This window comes from Trachemys scripta, chromosome 12 (assembly GCF_013100865.1).
Source record: "Trachemys scripta elegans isolate TJP31775 chromosome 12, CAS_Tse_1.0, whole genome shotgun sequence".
Lineage (NCBI taxonomy): Eukaryota > Metazoa > Chordata > Testudines > Emydidae > Trachemys > Trachemys scripta.
The window spans coordinates 24975230-24993758 of NC_048309.1; the positions used below are offsets into that span (position 1 = coordinate 24975230).

Genomic DNA, 18529 nt, shown 5'->3' on the forward strand with positions numbered 1-18529 from the left:
GCTTTAAAGTGGGAGGTGTGCCAGCAGCTGGGTAGGTCTCCATCACCCAGATCCTGGCTACATCCCACATTAGAGCGGTAAACACGTACACTGCCCTATAATGTGGTGCTAGGGCTCCTCTGTGCACCCGCCCTATTTGCCGGTGTTAAAACTCTGCACCAAGCTGCCGAAACTGGTTGTTGCAGGATCAGTTCATTGAATGAATCTGTCCCATGAATCTATAGGAGGTGATGTTGGCTCTCTGGGGATAGGGGATTAGGGAGCTGGGACAGGAATGTCCTGGAGGGAAACCCTAGGGGCAGCCGAGCGCAGGGAGGGAGCTCAGGCTGAGTTTTGTGCTGTGTTATTGTTTCAGAGTCCCCAGTAAAGCCAAAGCCCAGGAAGAGTGGAGAATTGGGAATTGGACACTGACTCGGGGTATCCCAGGGGACAGTCTGGAAGGCACATTGTCCTTCTGAGCCAGGGGGAGCCACACCCTCGATGGAGCCATTGCCTTCTCCTTCTCCCCAGCCCTCCCTGTCCCCTTTGGGGTGACACTTGTGCCCACAGGGGCACTCCCAGAGTGCCGAGCCCAGGCAAGCACGGGCTGTGATTGCGCTTGGTCTCTGGGAGCGGGAAGCAAGGGGCAGAGACTTCCTGCGTCCCCCGGGTCCTGCTTTTGCCTGTGTTCTGATGGGCAGCTGCAGCATGACTGGCCTTGGAAAGGGGGAGGGGGATCCTGGCTCCAACTCCCCTGCCCGGCTGTGTCTCCTGCAGAAACACGCCCGGGGCCAGGTGCTCTTCGACATGGTGTGTGAGCACCTCAACCTCCTGGAGAAGGATTACTTCGGCCTGACGTTCTGCGACTCCGACAGCCAGAAGGTAAGGCTGGGGCACCCAGCCCTTTGCTGGGCCCGTTTGATGCCCCCCTCCCCAGCCCCACCCCATCCTGCCTGCCAGACCACAGCCGTGACCCCTGGTTGTGCTATTTCTTGTTGTTTCAGAACTGGCTGGACCCTTCCAAGGAAATCAAAAAGCAGATCCGCAGTAAGTCGCCCAGTGTGTATGCTGGGGGTGCCATCCCCCCCATGTGGTAGGCCTGGGCAGTGCCCTCCTCAGAGCTGCCCCCAGTGCTGGCCAGGCGTTCAAAGGAATTCAGCAGCTGCCACTGCTCTGAGTTGTTACCTCCCCATTCTGCTTGCCCTGGTGGGAACTCCGTCCCCTTGGTGCAGCCCAAGGGGGGCAAGAGAAGCAAGGGGAAAGGTGGAATAAGAGCCTGATTCACAGAGATGCCAAGGGCCTGGAGTTCCCCTGGAGGCGGACGTGAGCTGCAGATGCTGCTCAGCTCCTCTGAAAACCGGGCCACTGGCATCCGGTCAGGGACAGCTGGGGAATGCATGGCTGGTGCTGTGTGCACCATTGGCAGAAGGGGCAAGCTGGCATCCAGAGCAGGGCTCCGGTAGCCGATGGACCACACGTGCCACCTTTCCTGTGAAGGACCTTTCTTATGGCAACTGGCTGGATGGCTTTGCTGCTCCTTCTCCCTGCAGTGAACACACAGCTGGGCATCTCTGTGGAGCTCGGCAGGCCGCATTCTCCTCTCACTCACACTGTTGTCCGTCAGGAGCCGCTCCCCTGAAGTCACTGAGTGGTCCTGGCGTGAAGTTGTAGTGAAATGGGGAATCAGACCTCGTGTCTGCGTCTCTTGCGCCTGTGTCGGGGCGATGCCTCTTGGCTTGGGAGAGGGTGCAGTGAATGAAGGGGGTGATGTCTGCTCCCTCTGCTGAGGGCGTGTGGCTGCCTTCTGCTGCTGAGGTGTGCAGGCCCTGGGGCTCCTTGGCGGCGGGATTCCCAGCTACCATCAAATGCCCACGAGTCATTAGATTTACCCACAGTTGGGGGCTGCAGAGCCTCTGTAGCTGGTGGGGATCCCCATCCTTATCCACAGCAGTGACCCTGCCCAGCATCCAACGCAGGTGCCTTAGGATCCACCCAGCTGCTAACAGACGTCCTTGTGACAGTCCCTGCTCCCTCGGAAAATGGGTGGGGAGGGGCTGGATTGACGTGACGCCCAGAGGGAGCTCCGGTTCTGCCCCACTGGGCAATCAGGAGAACCCGGGCTGGCCGGGAGTGGGTTCCCGGGCTGACAGAGCAGGGTTGGGGCTGGCCAGCTGTAGGAGGAGCAGGAGATCCTGGACTGGCTGACGGGGGGCAAAGCAGGCCAGCAGGCTGGTTAGCTGGGCCGGGCAGTGGCTTGCAGAGACGTTGTGGGGTGTGGGGGGCCCTCACCAATGGTGGACCTCAGGGAACCTTGCTGGGAAATGCAGGGCTTGTTGCTGTGGCGACAGGAAGAGGTGGCGCCCCTGCATGGCGGAGGCTGGGCAGATCTCGGCTGAGCCAGTGATGCTCTCGGTTGGACAGACGGTGGTAAGGTCTGCAGGAAGCACAGTCTGCAGATCCCCTGAGCAACCCATGGTCGGCGGGTTAATCTCTCTGGGCACTCTGGTAGCAACCCCAGGGGAATTGCCTCATCCTTCTGCCTGCCCCAGGGGCCCTGGGCGTTGGGAAGGGGTGGGACACAGGCATGGGCTACCTACACTGAGCCCAGGCTGGGGGGGTGGGTTCCCTCGGGGAGGACGTGTCCTAGGCACATGGGGAACATGCTCCCCCTTATTCTCTCGCTCTTCCTCTCCCTAGGTGGCCCCTGGAACTTTGCCTTCACTGTTAAATTCTACCCACCCGACCCTGCCCAGCTCACAGAGGACATCACAAGGTGAGGGGCCATGGGGCACTCGGTACGCTGCCACGCCCCAGGGCTCTTCCTCCCCTCCCTGACAGACAACATCTGTCCAGAGAGCCAGCGGCACGATGGGTGGGACCGTGTGTGCGTTAACGGCCACCTATGTGTAGGACGTGGCCACCTGTGTGTGTTGGGTGGGTCAGGGAGGGGACTGGCCCAGTGTGTAGTGTGGCAGAGTGCAGGAGGTGTGCGTGCGTGCGCAGGGTGTGACTGTGTTCCGCTGGGTGTGTTGTGGGGGGGACTGGGTGGGAGGGTCTGACCCAGGTCTGGGGCCATGGGCAATGGGGTCCATCCTGGGCATGGGGCGGAGGGTCCATCCCTGGCAGAGGGCGAGGGAATCCGTCCTGAGTGCAGGGGCATTAGACCGGGGGTGGGGGTGGGGGGGTGTTTGCTCCTGGTCATGGGGGCACAGTGACGGCTTTAACTGTTGTTGGCTGTGCGCCCCATGTCCGTGTACCCCACCCCAGTGACCATCTCCCTGCGATGGGCGGACCCCTGGGCCATTTAGAATCTGCCTGGCCCCCCGGGAGAGCTCACCAAGGCGTTTCCCTTTGTCCTCACCCCCATCTCACCAGCGGCCCCTCCTTTCCCCCGCAGATACTACCTGTGTCTGCAGCTGCGGGCTGACATCATCACGGGCCGCTTGCCGTGCTCCTTCGTCACGCACGCCCTGCTGGGCTCCTACGCCGTGCAGGCCGAGCTGGGAGACTACGATGCTGAGGAGCACGTCGGCAACTACGTCAGCGAGCTGCACTTCGCACCCAACCAGACCAGAGAGCTGGAGGAGCGCATCATGGAGCTGCACAAGACCTACAGGTTAGGCTCCCCTCCAGATCGGCCATTCCTCCCTTCTTGTGGGCAGGGATCCAAACGGCTGTGCCCCGCCAGGTGCTGCGAGGGAGCCCTGGTGCTGGCCTGGGTTCCCTTCTAATAGCATCCCGGTGCTCATCTCCTGAGCAATTCCCCCTGACAAGACCCCCGAACCTCCCCACGCCCGCAGGGTGCAGCTGCCAGCAGTGGGGTGGTTCTAATCAGCCTCTCTTTGCTCCCCGTCTCCTTCCCAGGGGCATGACGCCGGGCGAAGCGGAGATCCACTTCCTGGAGAATGCCAAGAAGCTCTCCATGTACGGAGTCGACCTGCACCACGCCAAGGTACTGAACCCCCGGAATCAAAGCACAGGAGCCCTCTCTGTGCTTCTCCTCAGAGCTCCTCATGCCTCTGCCTTGCTCCTTTTCTCCCCCGTCTCACACACACTCTCTGGGTGTATCTATGCTGCAGTCAGGAGATGCGATTGCTGCCCATGCAGACAGACCCAAGCTAGCTCTGGTCTAGTTAGCCCCGCCCGCCCAGGAATCTCCATACACACCTGAGCAGCTACCCCGTGCTGCCAGGACTTCACTGCTGTTGTTACTGGAGCTAGCTTTGATCTAGCTAGATCAGCGCTAGCGTGGGGTATGCCTAGATGTGTGGCAGTCCCACTCCTGATTGCAATGGGAACATCCCTCTGTCCCTCATTTCCTCTCTCCGTCTCTCCCCCACTGTCCCTTGCGGATGTCTCTGGACAACAAGATGTCCCTGTGCCCCCAGTACCAAGGATCCCAGTGGCTTTCCATTCTCAGGAGGTGACGGCACTGAGAAGTTTGCCATTCATCTCATCCAAGCCGGGACATCCAAGTCCCTGGTGCACTCGTGTGGGGCCTCTCTGCCCTGTCGTCCGGGACTGGAGCGCATCTAGGAGACACTGTCAGTCCCGAAATGTGACCCATCTGCCAGGGCCTGCGCGCGTTCCCTGCCCGCCCTGATCCTCTGAGCCAGCAGCACAGCTCCGTGCAGAGCAAGCTGGCCAGTTTGGGGATGCCCTTAGCTGTTTATTGCAGCGTATGCTACAGGCAGCAGCTGGCAGGCCAGCCCCACGTCAAGCTGCTAGGCCTGTCCAAGAGCGAGGCAGGGAAGCGTCTGCCTTGCTCACAAGAACACACCAGACAAGGGGCAGCATGGTCGTTTTCACCCAGGGTAACGTGTTTGTATCCAGCCCAGGCTGGTAATGGCTGATAGTGGTTACCAGCCTATAAATGGAGTGGGTGGGTCTCAGCCCAGTTCACAGTTGACAAGTGCCCACATCACAACTGGGGCTAATTACATCCTCTCGTTAGGTACCTCAGCAGAGGTGCCAAGGGCTGATAAGGCCTCGCTGACTGAACTAGCTCCTCTTGGACCCCTGCAGAGCAGGTGGGAGGTCCAAGGCAGAGCGGCGTGGGAAGCTCACCCTGTGCTGTCTGACTAGACAGCCAGCTGCTGGCCAGCGTTACCACTGTCCCTCTGTGGGCACGGCCTTGCCTCCGTGCGCACTCAGCCGCAAGTCCTGCTGACCACACTCTCTGCTCCTGCCGGCAAAATGAAACCAGCTCCCCGGGCAACGTTCGCTCCCGCCACCAAGTACGGTTCTACCGGCGCAAGGCGTGTGTGGACACCAAAGTGCCTGAGCCGGTATAAACAGTCCTCCAGCAACAAGCCTACAATGTACCTGGTGCTGCAGCAGTGACCGCTCTGCACTGGGAGAGGCTCACAGTGCAGGGAAGCCTGACCCCCATTTAAAATCTCCAGCGTGTTTTAGAAAGGCCTCTTTCCCTGCCATCTCTGCAAGCTCACCTGGACAAGCCTGGCTCCGGCTCCAGTTGCTGTATGGTCCAGGAGCCAGGTCCAAAGGTTTCCTTGGCCTGTGGGGGGAGGAATGCAGAGCACAGCTGTGGCTTTCCCACAGGATTACAGATACGTACTCTGCCTTGCAAAGGCCATGGAGAACCTAAGGCTTAGCAGGGTCAAGGGCCGATGCCAGGCAAAGGGGAAGGAGCTGTGGCAGGCATACCAGAAGACGAAGGAGCACAACCTCCAGCCTAGAGCTGCCCCCAAGACCTGCGCCTATTGTGGCCGCTTGATGCCATCTGAGCCAGGATCCCACCTCCACCCTGAGAGTGACAGTGAACACCTCGCATAGATAAGGCCTTGGGCTCCTTAGTGATTTAGGTGCTTCTGAAAACCTCACCCGGTCAGTATGTTGTAGATAGGGCCCCATTGTGCTGGCTGAGCTGCTAGGGGCGTGGTCCTGTCTCTCCACCCCAGAGGCTGCCCTGGAGCTCAAAGCCACGAGAAGATGGAATTGCCCTTTTAAGGGCGGGAAAACCCCACAAAAGAGCACCGGTGTCTCACAGCTGTGAACGGCAGCCACAGTGTTTCTCCAAACCTCCTGCCCCATCCTGAGTGGGAACGTCCCCCTCCCACCAGCCTCTCCCTATTGGCATCTCCAGCAGGGGACCCGGGTACCACGGGATGTGTGGGAGCAGCCCAGTGGCACTGCCTGCTCTGGAGGGAATGCAGTTGCAGCATTTTACAGTTGGCTTCAGATACAAATTACCAGCCAGGCTATGGGCCCTGGCATGGTGCTGGCTCTGAACACCCTGCTAGACCCCACTGCCAGGCGGTAGCTGGAGGGCTATTTGCTGGCCAAACACTAACCCTCCTACCTTGTCCTTAACCCTCCTCTCTGGCTTCCATCAGGACTCAGAAGGTATCGACATCATGCTGGGCGTCTGTGCCAACGGCCTGCTGATCTACAGGGACAGGCTGAGGATAAACCGCTTTGCCTGGCCCAAGATCCTCAAGATTTCCTACAAGAGGAGCAACTTCTACATCAAAATCCGCCCCGGCGAGGTGGGTGTCTCTTACGAGAGCCCGTCCCTTGGGAGTGGGAGGGGCATGGGGGAGAGTCCATCCTTACCTCCCGGGCAGATGTCAGGAAGTCTGTTCTCTCCCAAGGGTGCTTGTGTGCTGGAAAGGTCCATCGTTGTTGCATTGCACCAGGACAGGGAGGCCCCCAAATTCATTTCAGCGGGGAACAAACCAAACCCACTGTCTCATCTGTTATTTCCAGTGAGGCAGAAATGGGGAAAGGGTCTGAAAAAGGGAGCAAAAGTGGGATTATTCCCCCCCCCCCCAAAGGAAATGGAACATTTTGAAATTTCTTTTCCTTACGCAAGAGAATTCTCCTCCCACCCAAAAGCCGGTTAGTGCCAACGAAAACGTGATCACCCACCAAGGCCATCCTGCTGCCGTGTGAGCCCTGACCCTGCCCTGCTGCCAGACGAGTCCTGACAGAATAGCCATTGTAGCCTGGGCCCCAGAGCATGCTGGGAAGGGTTTATAGAGACACCTGCTCTGTCGTTCTCCTGTTGGGACCTTGGCTAGGAGGCTGTTGCCATCCCAAGCCATCCCACAGGGCCGCGGGCTGAGGCGGCTCCCGAGCAAGAATCCCGGCTATAACATGAGTCTGTCTCCTGTACTTCCAGTACGAGCAGTTCGAGAGCACCATTGGCTTCAAGCTGCCCAATCACCGCTCTGCCAAGAGGCTCTGGAAAGTCTGCATTGAGCATCACACCTTCTTCAGGTGAGGAGGAAGGTCCCTGTAAAGAACCGCCAAGGACAGGGCAGGGCTCGCAGAGAGGAAGCTGGGTGTGCTGCTTGTCCCGGCCCTCCTTGTGCTTTTCACTGGGGGAGACGTTCTTCATTAATGCCCCCAGAGGATCCACATGGAGGGAGGGCAGGGGTCTGTCTCCTTAATGCTCCCCCTCAGCTGCCTTTGCCCTATTGATACCTCTCTCCTCTCTGCCCCATGTGGGGATGGGTTGTCTCTGGGCCTCCCAACACTCTCTCCCTGGCTTGCTTCCATGGCCTTCCCTACCTGATATCCCTGGGAGCTGCCCCACTACACAAACTGCACTCTGGCTGGGCTTTGCCCAACCAAACCGTGGCATATTCCAGCTGAACCCCATCAGGGAGAGCCCTGTGCCCTGCAGAGCGGGGTCCCAATTGCCCTGCTTCGTACAAGGGGAATCCAAGCAGACTGTTGTGAGGACCACACTGTGACCGTAACACTGCCATCACTAAGGGTTTTGGAGAGAGAAAAGCCGCCTGGAGATGAGTATCTCCATTCCAACTCTGTGGGGACCTGACCTTCTGCATTGCCTGATGTGTGGTGGTCTTGTTTAGCTACCTATATTCTATCACCACAGCAACTCTATGCAGTTGGGAAGCATCAGCATCTCTAGTTCATAGATGGGGAAACCAGGGCACACACGGAGGTTAAGTGACTTGACCAAGGTCATGCACGGAGTCTGTAATAGCGGCAGGAATAGAACCCTGATGTCCTGAATTGCAGTCTGGTGCCCCGCCCACAAGGTCATCTTTCCCTTGCGTTAATGGAGAGTTTTCCCGGATCTAATATATAAAAGAATCTGCCGATGGGCTCAGTTTCTCCGTGGCAGTAAGTTGCATCCTGTGCTGGTTGGGACGGCTGCCTCCAGGCCAGGTATTTGCTGTTTGCTCTGCTCTGCCATGGCAATGCTTTCGCTCACTCTGGAGTCTTCTGATTTTGTACATGCCAGCCTGTGCCTGGCTGGTGCTCCGCATGGTTTCCAGAGCTCGAATTCTAAACAGAGACAACGCATCCTACAGACTGTTCTTTGCAACCATCGCGCGTAAGGTCCAGGCCTCATTGCAGGAGTGTTGCCATTGGCTTCAGCGGGGCCAGGATTCCTCCCCCTCCTCCCCCCACAAGCCTTCTAGCTCCAGACTAGTAACTGCAGGATCCCTGCAGGTGGCTGCACTGAAGACTGAGGTCTTGATTTTCAACAGGCCACCAATTTTGAAGGCCCAACTTGAGACCCCTGGGGCCTGATTTTCAGAGCAGCTACAGATCAAGCTGGGGTCAGTGACTCTTGGCACCTCTAATAACCAGGCTCCAGGGGCCAGATTTACAGCTCTTCACTGCGTTTGCGCCTGAGGTTGTGAGTACAAAAACTGTGGACCCCAATCAATGTCACTTGGGCATGCCCATGCCTGATTGTGCTTGCAAATCAGGTGTTGGCAGAGAAAGCGCAAACCTGGCCCCAGAGGTCTCAAGTTGGGCTCCCAGAATTCATGGCCACTTTTGACCTCTGATACTTGCACAGACAGTGCAGGGAGGAGTTCGCTTGCAGGATGGCACGTGGATTGGGGAAGAGAGCCCCCGTCTTGAGATCCCAGTGCTGGATTTCTCAGATCTCATGCTGCACAGATCTCTGCTTTTATCTCCATCTGACACGCTTTGAGAGCTGACAAGCCAGCGTTTAATACATCAAGACACACGGCACCATCCTTCGCCCTGCTACATTCCCCGTGCCAGCCCTCAAGAGGCCAGCACAGCAGCTTTAGAGCTTTGCTTATTTAGATGGACCAAAAAAAATGCCCACACACAGCACATGGTCTCCGCACTGCTCTGGATTGCTTCTAGTAGAAACAGTTCTGTTCACTGGCAGTTCTGGGAGGAAAAAGATTAGTTTGGGGTCAAACTGAAAATGAATTTTTCCAAAATTTTTGGCTAATTGGAAAAAAAAATCAGTTTGAGGCGAAGGAACCATTCTGCTCCCCCTGCAGTGAAATGTTTGGTTCAGTTTTGAGCATTTTTTAACATTTTAAAAAAAAATTCCTAAATAATATGAAAGGAAATTTCTAAACAAAAAGTTGCTTGCAAGAAAATTATGGAAATGTTTTGATTTTTTTTTTTTCCAGAATTTTTCTTTGTTTTTGTTTCGACGTGAAGGACCTAACGAAAGCGACACCAATTCGCAAAATGTTTGGGTCACCGAAAAGATGTCCCCTGACTGTAGTCCCTGTATCTCCCCTACACACTGCTGTCCCCACCCATACACCGAGTAGTACCCCTCATTTATACGCACCTGCCTCCCGCGTTGTCATCTGATTTAGGCACATGCCTTTTTGGCTCTCACTCCCCGCGCCATCCAATCTCTCACCTTCTACATCTGGAGGATTCTCTGCACCTTGAAGTCTTTAAACCACAAGTTGAGGACTTCAATAGCTCAGACATAGGTCAGGGGTTTGTTACAGGAGTGGGTGGGTGAGATTCTGTGGCCTGCGTTGTGCAGGAGGTCAGACTAGAAGATCATAATGGTCCCTTCTGACCTTTAAAGTCTATGAGTCTGTGATCCTGAAGTCACTGAGATGTGGGGTGAGGCAATTAGCACCTTCACCATTCAGGAGACGTAGAGTGGACGGGAACAGCCAGTGAGATGGAGGCAAAGAGACCAACGAGGGGGGAGAGGGCTGGAGAGTTCTGCTAACAGGATAGCACTGTTCCTGGAAGCAGGGTTAAGAGCCCAGGTGTTGGGGGAAAAGTGGCTCTTTATTTGAGCTCCACCCACAACCTTAGTTTCCATCCATGCCTCCAGGGTAGCTGGATGTTTCTGCTGAAATGATCTGCAGTGGAACAATGAAATGACCATCATTAGTATTCAGAGTGAACAACCACCCCGCAATGACAATGTTTGGTGATGCCTCTTGGCCTTTTCCTGGTTTTGCCCCCCACTGACCGCCAGTCTCTATGTTGATCGGTCCCTGCCCCGTGTGTGAATGGAGCTGGCCTGCCAGTGACACTCTGCTTTCCTCCCCCCTCCACCTGCAGGCTGGTGTCCCCAGAGCCGCCCCCAAAGGGCTTCCTGGTGATGGGCTCTAAGTTCCGCTACAGCGGGCGGACGCAGGCCCAGACCCGCCAGGCCAGTGCCCTGATCGACCGGCCTGCACCCTTCTTCGAGCGCTCCTCCAGCAAACGGTACACCATGTCTCGCAGCCTCGATGGAGGTACGCCCCAAATTGGGGAGGGGGAGGGAGATTGGTTCACTGGTGGGAGCCGGGAGGACAGGATTAGACACTAAGGGGCCGTGTGGGCGAGGGGCGGCTGGGCTCTGGCACGGCAAGCTCACAGCTTCTTACGGCTGCTGTCCTCGACTCTTGGGCATCGGGGGGTTAACTCTCAGGAAGCTGGGAGACTGGTACTGGCCAGGCACAGCATGCAAATGTAACCCCCACTGATCTGCCAGTTCTCCCAGTCCTGACCCATGGCCCATGCCCCAGCTCTGCCAGTTCTCCCAGTCCTGACCCACGCTCCCTCCCCTTCTCTGCCAGTTCTCCCAGTCCTGACCCCAGCTCTGCCAGTTCTCCCAGTCCTGACCCACGGCCCCTCCCCCAGCTCTGCCAGTTCTCCCAGTCCTGACCCACGCTCCCTCCCCCTTCTCTGCCAGTTCTCCCAGTCCTGACACACACACACACACACACCCTCCCCCAGCTCTGCCAGTTCTTCCCAGTCCTGACCCACGGCCCCTCCCCCAGCTCTGCCAGTTCTCTCCAATTCTGAGCCGCTGCCCCTCCCCCAGCTCTGCCTGTGCAGGCCAACCCCCTCCCCCCTATTATTCCAGCCCATGTCCCCAGCCAGGCACGTCCCAGAGGCTGTTTAGTGCCTGTCAACAGAGGGCACCAGGAATTCCTTAGCTAAAGCTCATGGCTGGAGAATGGACTCCAGGTCTGAAAAAGGCCTTTTCCTCCTCAGACTAGTCTGATTCCTGAGCACCCCTCCCAGTGTTCAGCTGGCGCGGGGTATTGCATGCTTGGGGAATGGCCCCTGTGGGTCTTGGAAAGGTTCCCCTCCCAGCCTGCAGAAGGTGACCTGCCAACAAGCAGTGGGGAAAGCCCTCTTTGCAGGGGAACCTGCTGACCAGGGATTTATCCACGGAGCTGTTTCCAGTGGACATCGCTTCTTCCAGAGATGATAGGCACAGACCTGAGCTTGCAAAAGCTGATGCGTTTTTAGGCAGCGTGTGGAGAGGCGTCGCAACATGGAGCAGGCTCTGGGTTGACCACACCTGAGTGATTGCATCCAGGCCGGGCACACTGCTCCCGGCGAGATACTGACACACTGGAAAGAGATCAGGGAAGAACAAGCAGGATGATCGGGGAGCCGGAGGGACTGGACTCAGAGGGAAGAATAAATGAGATAAATGGGCCGGATTCACCTCTGCCCTGCCCCTTGGTCAGTTACTCCAGTGCAGGGTGGATGTAAAACCCTCCTGCTCTGATTTGGGAGCACGCACCTTGTACTCATTTCACAGGGGTGTAAGTGACGACATGAGGTGCAAGTGTAGCAGACCCACGTCCAATTTGCCTGACTCTGCTCAGGCTCAGATTTTGAATAGTATTTAGGCGTTGCTCTGCTCAGTGTTGCTACGCCGAACTCATTCCGGTGCCTCAGTTCGGCTGACTTTCAGTGAGCCCTAGGCGAAGTCAGCTAGGCGTGGCGGCATCGAGCGGAACAGTGCCAAAGTAGCTTTCCAAAGCGGGCCCTACAGCCTTGCCTCGACTAGGGGGAAAGGTGCTTTTTTCAGCTGAGCGCGCTCCCCTCGCTTGCAGACCTCACTTGATGAGTTAAGCTAGCCCCATTACGGTCTAGGCAAGGCCTGTGGAGAGGTGTGAGAATGGGCACCAGTGAAGAGTCTGTATCTCAAGGAGGGAGAGGAATGGGAGGGGAAATGTCGGCTGGACATCAGGGCAGTATCCCTGCCATGGAGGGCTGTGGAATTGTCTCCCAAGGGAAGGGTGGAAGCCTGGGACGTTTAAGGCGAGACTGGTCGTAACCCTAGGAGAATATCTGTAAGGACCAGGCCTGCACTGGCTGTGACTGAGGGAGGGGTGGGGCTAGCTGGGCCCGTCTCGTCCTCTTCCACCTCTAACCCCTGGGATCGGTGTATTCCCCTCTGCACCCTGTAGAGTTCTCGCGCCCAGCCTCCGTCAGCGAGAACCACGACGGAGGGGCCGAGTCCGAGAGGCGGGACGAGGACAGCGAGTACGGAGGGTGGCGACGCTCCGAGGCGGAGGATGAGGTTGAGGAAGTGACGACCCCGACGAAAATCAAGGAGCTGAAGGTACAGGACCTGCTGGGCGGAGACCATGAGGATGTCGGGAGCTGGCTTGGAGAGGTGCCCTCTATATGGATTGGCCAGGGCAACCCCCAGCCTGCACCTGGAGAGAGAAGGAGCCCAGGATGCTAGAGGGGAGGGGCTGCCTCCCACAATCTGTGTCTGCCACACAGCGGTGCCCTTCCCTGCTGGGAGATGCCAAGACCTCCCTGCAAGGCTCTGGTGCTGGCACCGGCCTGAGATATCTGCTCCCGATCCTCTACACTCCAAGGTACGGGCTTGCCCATCTTTGTCAGAGAGGGAGACTCTCCTCCTTTCCTTGCCCAGTGGCACGGGGAGCCTCATGCCTTTGTTAATCCACCTTGGGCTCACCCCTGAGATGTTTCCCATACAGCTGGCCAGGGAGGGCTTTCCCAGCGGGATTCCCAGGGGGTCTTGCAGGGAATCTGCCAGGGCCGGCACTGCTTGACTCCTTGGTGGCAGCAGGAAGGAGACCCATCCCTAGGTATCTCCGTAGCAGTTCTGCTGGCCTCATGGCTGGGCCAGGGAGCAGCTCCTATTCGGATGTAGCTGGAGAGCACGGCGCACCTTGCAGCTGCCTTTGGGGAGAGGCAGAGCATTTCGGAGTTGGCCACTGTCTGAGCAGATGACTGTCTGGGTCAGGGAATGGCAGCTACACTCTGAGCTCCCCGCCTGGCCCATGCGGGAGTGGCATGTAGCCCTGACCAAGGAACAGAGCACTGTCCGCTCTCCCAGTCCTCCTCTCCTCCCCACACAGACACTCGCACTGGACACACAGGCACTCATGCTGCATACGCGGCCACACGCACTGCACACGCAGGCACACACACTGCACACGCAGGCACACACACTGCACACGCAGGCACTCTCACTGCAGATGCCGGCACATGCCAGCATGCTCACCGCACAAGCCGGCACATGCAGGCACACTCATTGCACACGCCGGCACTCTCACCGCACATGCCGGCACACACAAATACTCTCACTGTACACGCAGGCACTTTCACCACACACGCAGACACTCACACTGCATACCCAGGCATGCTCACTGCACACGCTGGCACTCGCACTGCACACACAGGCACATGCAGACACTCACACTGCACACACAGACATCCCCACAGATGGCTATTGACACCAGATACTCACCTACAAATACACCTGCTGTCACAGACACACACACACTGGAATACGCTATCCTAGTGATGTCAGTTGAGTCTTAGGGGAGGCATCCAGGCCTGTGGCCTCTCCTTTCTATCTCCACTTCTCAGGGGCCAGGCCCTCAGCGTCCCGAACAGGGAGGTGGGTTTTCTGAAGTTTCACATCAGTTTGTGACTAGAAATCTAGTGACATCAGAAGGGCACTGCTGTGGGGAAGCTCACGCTGCAGGAGTCCTGGCTGGAAGTGCTAGGGCACTGCTGTGGAGAAGCTCACTGCAGGAGTCCCGACTGGCACTGCTAGGGCACCGCTGTGGGGAAGCTCACACTGCAGGAGTCCCAGCTGGCACTGCTAGGGCACTGCTGTGGGGAAGCTCACAGTGCAGGAGTCCCGGCTGGCACTGCTAGGGCACTGCTGTGGGGAAGCTCACACTGCAGGAGTCCCGGCTGGCACTGATAGGGCACTGCTGTGGGGAAGCTCATGTTGCTGATTTTGCCCCTGGCATTGCCCAGGGTCCTGTGTTAAACTGAACTGTGATGTATGTGATAACTTCCCTTGACTGACTGTGTCGGTTCCTTTCACCCTCTCTTTGCTGCCAGCCGGAGCAGGAAACCACCCCCAGGCACAAGCAGGAGGTATTCTGTCTCTGGAGCATCTTACTGCCCATTGGTGCATTGTATTGTCCATCTCCTTTAAAACAACAAGCACCCCATCCCTTCCCCCCCATACTATGTGTCACCCTATTTACTGGAATACAAGATGCACCCAAGCGTCTCTGGGGAGCCTCCCGCTCTGGAGAACTGTCAGATAAACGTAGTAGCCAAGCACACGGATGCTTTCCCTGAAGCACAAGCAGCATCTTCTATCCCACTAAGTAAGGCAGCTCTCCTCGCCTCATGTGTGTGAGCAAGAGCCCTCCCATGGCGCTACAGCCGGGTCACCGTGCCATTGGGATATCCTGGCTACTGCGCTCTTTACTGACTCCTCTACGTCTTCTCCTCGTGTCTCTTCTGTGTCCAACCCTCTCCTGCGGGCTCCGGCTCCCTCTAACGGAGCAGAACAAGACTCACATCCCCCAGCCCCATGTCTTCCAGTTCGCAGCGTTATCTCCATGCCAGCCTGGCTCAGAACTCCACATGGCGGCTCCTACCTAGGCTCGGTAATTCCGTTGGCGAGGTGTGGGGCGGCATGGAGAGATGCTGCCCCACAGTTAGGTGTTATTTCAGATACAAACCCTCGTGCCAACTGAACCGTTCCTAGGGTTCCTCTCCTAGTGAGAGCTTTGGCCAGGTGGCCTGGCCTGCTGAGTTCCAGGACCAGCTCCAGCACTGGCCTTGGGGAAGTCACTTAAGCTCTTCCTCTGTCTGTTTCACCTATTGGTTAATAGGGAGCATGAGGGCTAGTGCATAATGCTCTTGGAAGATGGGTCTTGTTAGGGAGGGTTATTGCATGGTTCAGTTTCAGCTCAGAACCAGGCTGCTATTGCCTAGTCTTCCGCTAGAGGTCTGTGAGGGTAACTAATCCTTGGCACAATTTACATGGGGATTTGGCGGTCTTTAAATCAAGACGGGGAGTCTTTCCCAAAGAGATGCTCTAGCTAAAATCCCTGCCGTTGCATCCAGCACAAGGGCAAGCCCCTTCAGTGAGCGATCTGCTGTTCAGCCCCAGCTGGTTGGGTTATTTTCCCAGCTCCTGTAGGGGCCCGGTCCTGTTCCCTCCATAGTGTGTCTCATCCCTCATTCCTTTCTGCATGTGCCATTCTCCATCGCTTGTCATGTGCACCCTAGTAACACCTTGTGCTAGTGATCGGCGAACCTCTGAACAGCTGGTTCTAGGATGCAGATAACATTTTGGATTCTTATCCTAAACTTCTCTGAGCCTCTTGGGTCTGCAAAGTTGGCTGGACTTCTCATGAGAAGGGCCTTTCTCAGGCCTCTTGGCTCCTACAGTCCTGCACAGGACCCAGAAATGGACAGGCTGCTACAGGAACTCAAAATAAGGGCAGGGAAGAAGTTTATCTGAACCTTTTTGAACCTCCAAACAGGTTTGATTCGGGGCAAAAATTGGGGTTGGCGCTTCTTTTTGAATGGGTTTGCTCATCCCTAGTGCAGAAATAGGGGGTCTCACAACCCTCACAATGTTATGGAAAGGATTGGGTCTGCTATAGAGATAGGGCCTGAATCAGTGCATGGACCTGAACACCCCTGAATTGTTATCTTTATAACGGGCCAAACCCAAACCTCTAGACACCGTAGCATTCTGGGGAGGCCCATATCCAAGTTTGGACCAATCGCCAGAATCCAATTCCAGGGAAGGCTTATGGAAAGTCCAGTAGAACATTTTCAACTGGTTCCAGCTGGCAACTCTGAACAATCGATTGGAACAGATCTGGCCTACTGGCTTCAGGGGTGTTGGGGCATGATGACCCTCCAGCAGAAATTAACAGAGGCCAGTGGAACCTAGTAGAGACTAGTGATGAGTGGAATGGAGGTGACTCCCCTTTGAGTCCCACCGTTCTACTATTACTGAGAATCGGCTAGGATCGGCCTCACCCTGGACTGACATTTGGATCCCAGGGAGCTGGGCTTTAGGATGGGAAAGGGGCACATTGATCAGTACCAGGAAGTACATGTAAGTTATGCTGGTCACTTTCAGCTGTTCCCTGGAGCTGTCCTAGTCTGCAGAGTGATTCCTGGCACATTTGGCTCTTGAGATCCCAAATTCAGGCTCAGCATGAAGCAGGCCCTCCCTTCCCCGCAGCGATCCGATCTCTGCCTCGCTAGTTACCTTCCCGTCTCCCTCCCAAAGTTTTTAGACAAACCAGAAGACGTTTTGCTAAAGCACCAGGCCAGCATCAATGAGCTGAAGAGGACGCTGAAGGAGCCCAACAGCAAGCTGGTTCACAGGGACCGGGACAGGAGGCTGCCTTCATCACCAGCCTCTTCCTCACCCAAGAATGAGGATGAGACGCCAAAGGGGACCCCGGAGAAGGCCAGTGAGGTTCGTTTTGTCCTGTCTTGTGAAGGGGGTTTTCTGTTGATTTGTGTCTGTGGTTTGGTGGGAGGCGAGTATAGTTGATGCCCTGTGCTCTGCGCTACCCAGGAAAGAGTTGAGTGGAACCTGAGTAAAGGGTGTGCATATGGCAGCAGCCCGGGGTTGGCCTCCTGATTTGACCTCTTCCCTAGCCTTTGGCATTGCTTACCCCCAGACATCACAGGAAGTGCCACACTCAGGCATCTGAGTGAGGACTAAGCCCAACCTCCAGCTCATGCAGGGATTGGCCAACATGGCTCCATTGCTCCAGCCAGGGGAGCAGGTTGTGTAGCCCACCCTGTGGCTGGAGCCAGTGCTCCTATCTGGAACCCCCATTGGGTGTCTTGCCTCTTCTTTCCTATCGTGATGGCTTCTCTGCTTGCTTCGGGGATGCCTACGGAGGAGTCAGGCCTGAGGACTCTCCATGGCCGATCTCCCCGTGCTTGCAGTATGGAGGGAAGTGAGCGCATAATGCCGGCTGAGCTGTCTCTGGTGCCAGCGCGCAGCTCTGTGCTAGATTCTGCATATGTCCTCCATGCATGACATGGAGCTGAGAAGCGGGTCCATTGGGCTCTGGGCTCGCTGGGGTAGGCGGGGGAGAGGCTGCCTGTTTCTGGCTGATGTTGAGGGTTTCCAGCCCTCACTGCCCCAGAAGTGCTGGGAGCAGGGTGTGGTAGGCCACACAGGCGCTGTGCTTGCAGCTGATGCTCCGTTCTGTCTGCAGGGTAGCTCGGCAGATGGCTCTATAGTGCTGGGATCTTGTACGCAGCCCTTTGCGGCGTAAGGGGAACGGGGCAGCAGATACCGCGGCATGTTGAGCTAACCCCCACTGGGGCTGTGACCCAGAACTGAGGAAGGGCAGGTGAAATCAGCAAGCACTGTGCTCTGCTAGGCAATGGCTTCGACATTGACCTGTGGAGAAGCAGCTTGAGGTGGTTTGAGAGCGGGAGACTGGCTGTTTCAATTAAGACACGGGTGAAAAGCCGCAGCAGGCGTCTGGGCTTTGCTGGTAAAGGGCGCCACCTGCCGTTAGCTTCGAGCATTGACTCCCTCAATTCCTGGCTGAGGACAGAAGACCTGAGCAGCATCTAAATGACAAGGCCCTCTCTCTGTCCCCCCTCCCTGCCCCAGCTGCAGGGCCAGCTTTATCTTGGATTGGCTGCCAGCTTTGTGCTTTGTCTGTACAATGTCGTGCACACCTGTGGAGCTGTATCAGTACTGCTCGTAGCCATAATGGGGCTGGTGGTCCCCAGCCCTTTGACCTGGAGACGGGGAAGGGTTCTCTGAGCAAGTAGCCTGGGCAAGCCTCATACTGCAGTTGCCAGGACCGTGAGGCAGGCCCATTGCTGTCTCTCAGCTGATTGAGGCTGTAGAGCAGCAGTGGGGTAAGGGACACAGGCGTTTAACCCAGGCTAAGGAGGTTTTATGGCCTGAGATCCCTCTGACGTGGGCTCCTCGTACCGAGTGCTGATCTCTGGCTGATCCTGGCACTGGGGTATGTGGGGGCAGGTTTTGGTACCTAGTGGGGGTGGCTCAGCAATGAGGGTGGCTGAGAGGATGGGGGCAATAGCCTGGGGAACTATCAGCCATACCCAGTCGTTAGCCCTTGCCTCCAAATCACCACTAACAGAAAGCAAAATTTCCAAGTGGGGCCTTCTACCCACAGCTTCTACCTGGTATCTCCCTTCCTTGGGGGGTACCGCAGAAACCTGGCTTCTCCTACAGCCCCCTTCTCCCAGC

General features: G+C 56.8%; 1 protein-coding gene across 7 annotated transcripts in view; it reads left to right on the top strand.

The window, feature by feature from the left end:
• EPB41L1 (erythrocyte membrane protein band 4.1 like 1) overlaps nucleotides 1–18529 on the top strand; it is a 151231-nt gene that overhangs the window by 104267 nt on the left and 28435 nt on the right. For 4 of the 7 annotated variants that reach the window (XM_034788046.1, XM_034788049.1, XM_034788047.1 and 1 more), the window contains exons 5-15: nucleotides 757–861; nucleotides 984–1026; nucleotides 2677–2752; nucleotides 3377–3595; nucleotides 3844–3931; nucleotides 6336–6488; nucleotides 7124–7221; nucleotides 10294–10469; nucleotides 12429–12583; nucleotides 14356–14391; nucleotides 16565–16756. In XM_034788046.1, coding sequence (XP_034643937.1) covers nucleotides 757–861; nucleotides 984–1026; nucleotides 2677–2752; nucleotides 3377–3595; nucleotides 3844–3931; nucleotides 6336–6488; nucleotides 7124–7221; nucleotides 10294–10469; nucleotides 12429–12583; nucleotides 14356–14391; nucleotides 16565–16756 — 1341 coding nt within the window. The remainder of the gene's footprint in view (nucleotides 1–756; nucleotides 862–983; nucleotides 1027–2676; nucleotides 2753–3376; nucleotides 3596–3843; nucleotides 3932–6335; nucleotides 6489–7123; nucleotides 7222–10293; nucleotides 10470–12428; nucleotides 12584–14355; nucleotides 14392–16564; nucleotides 16757–18529) is intronic. The other 3 variants (XM_034788053.1, XM_034788048.1, XM_034788052.1) reach the window with 1 other exon arrangement.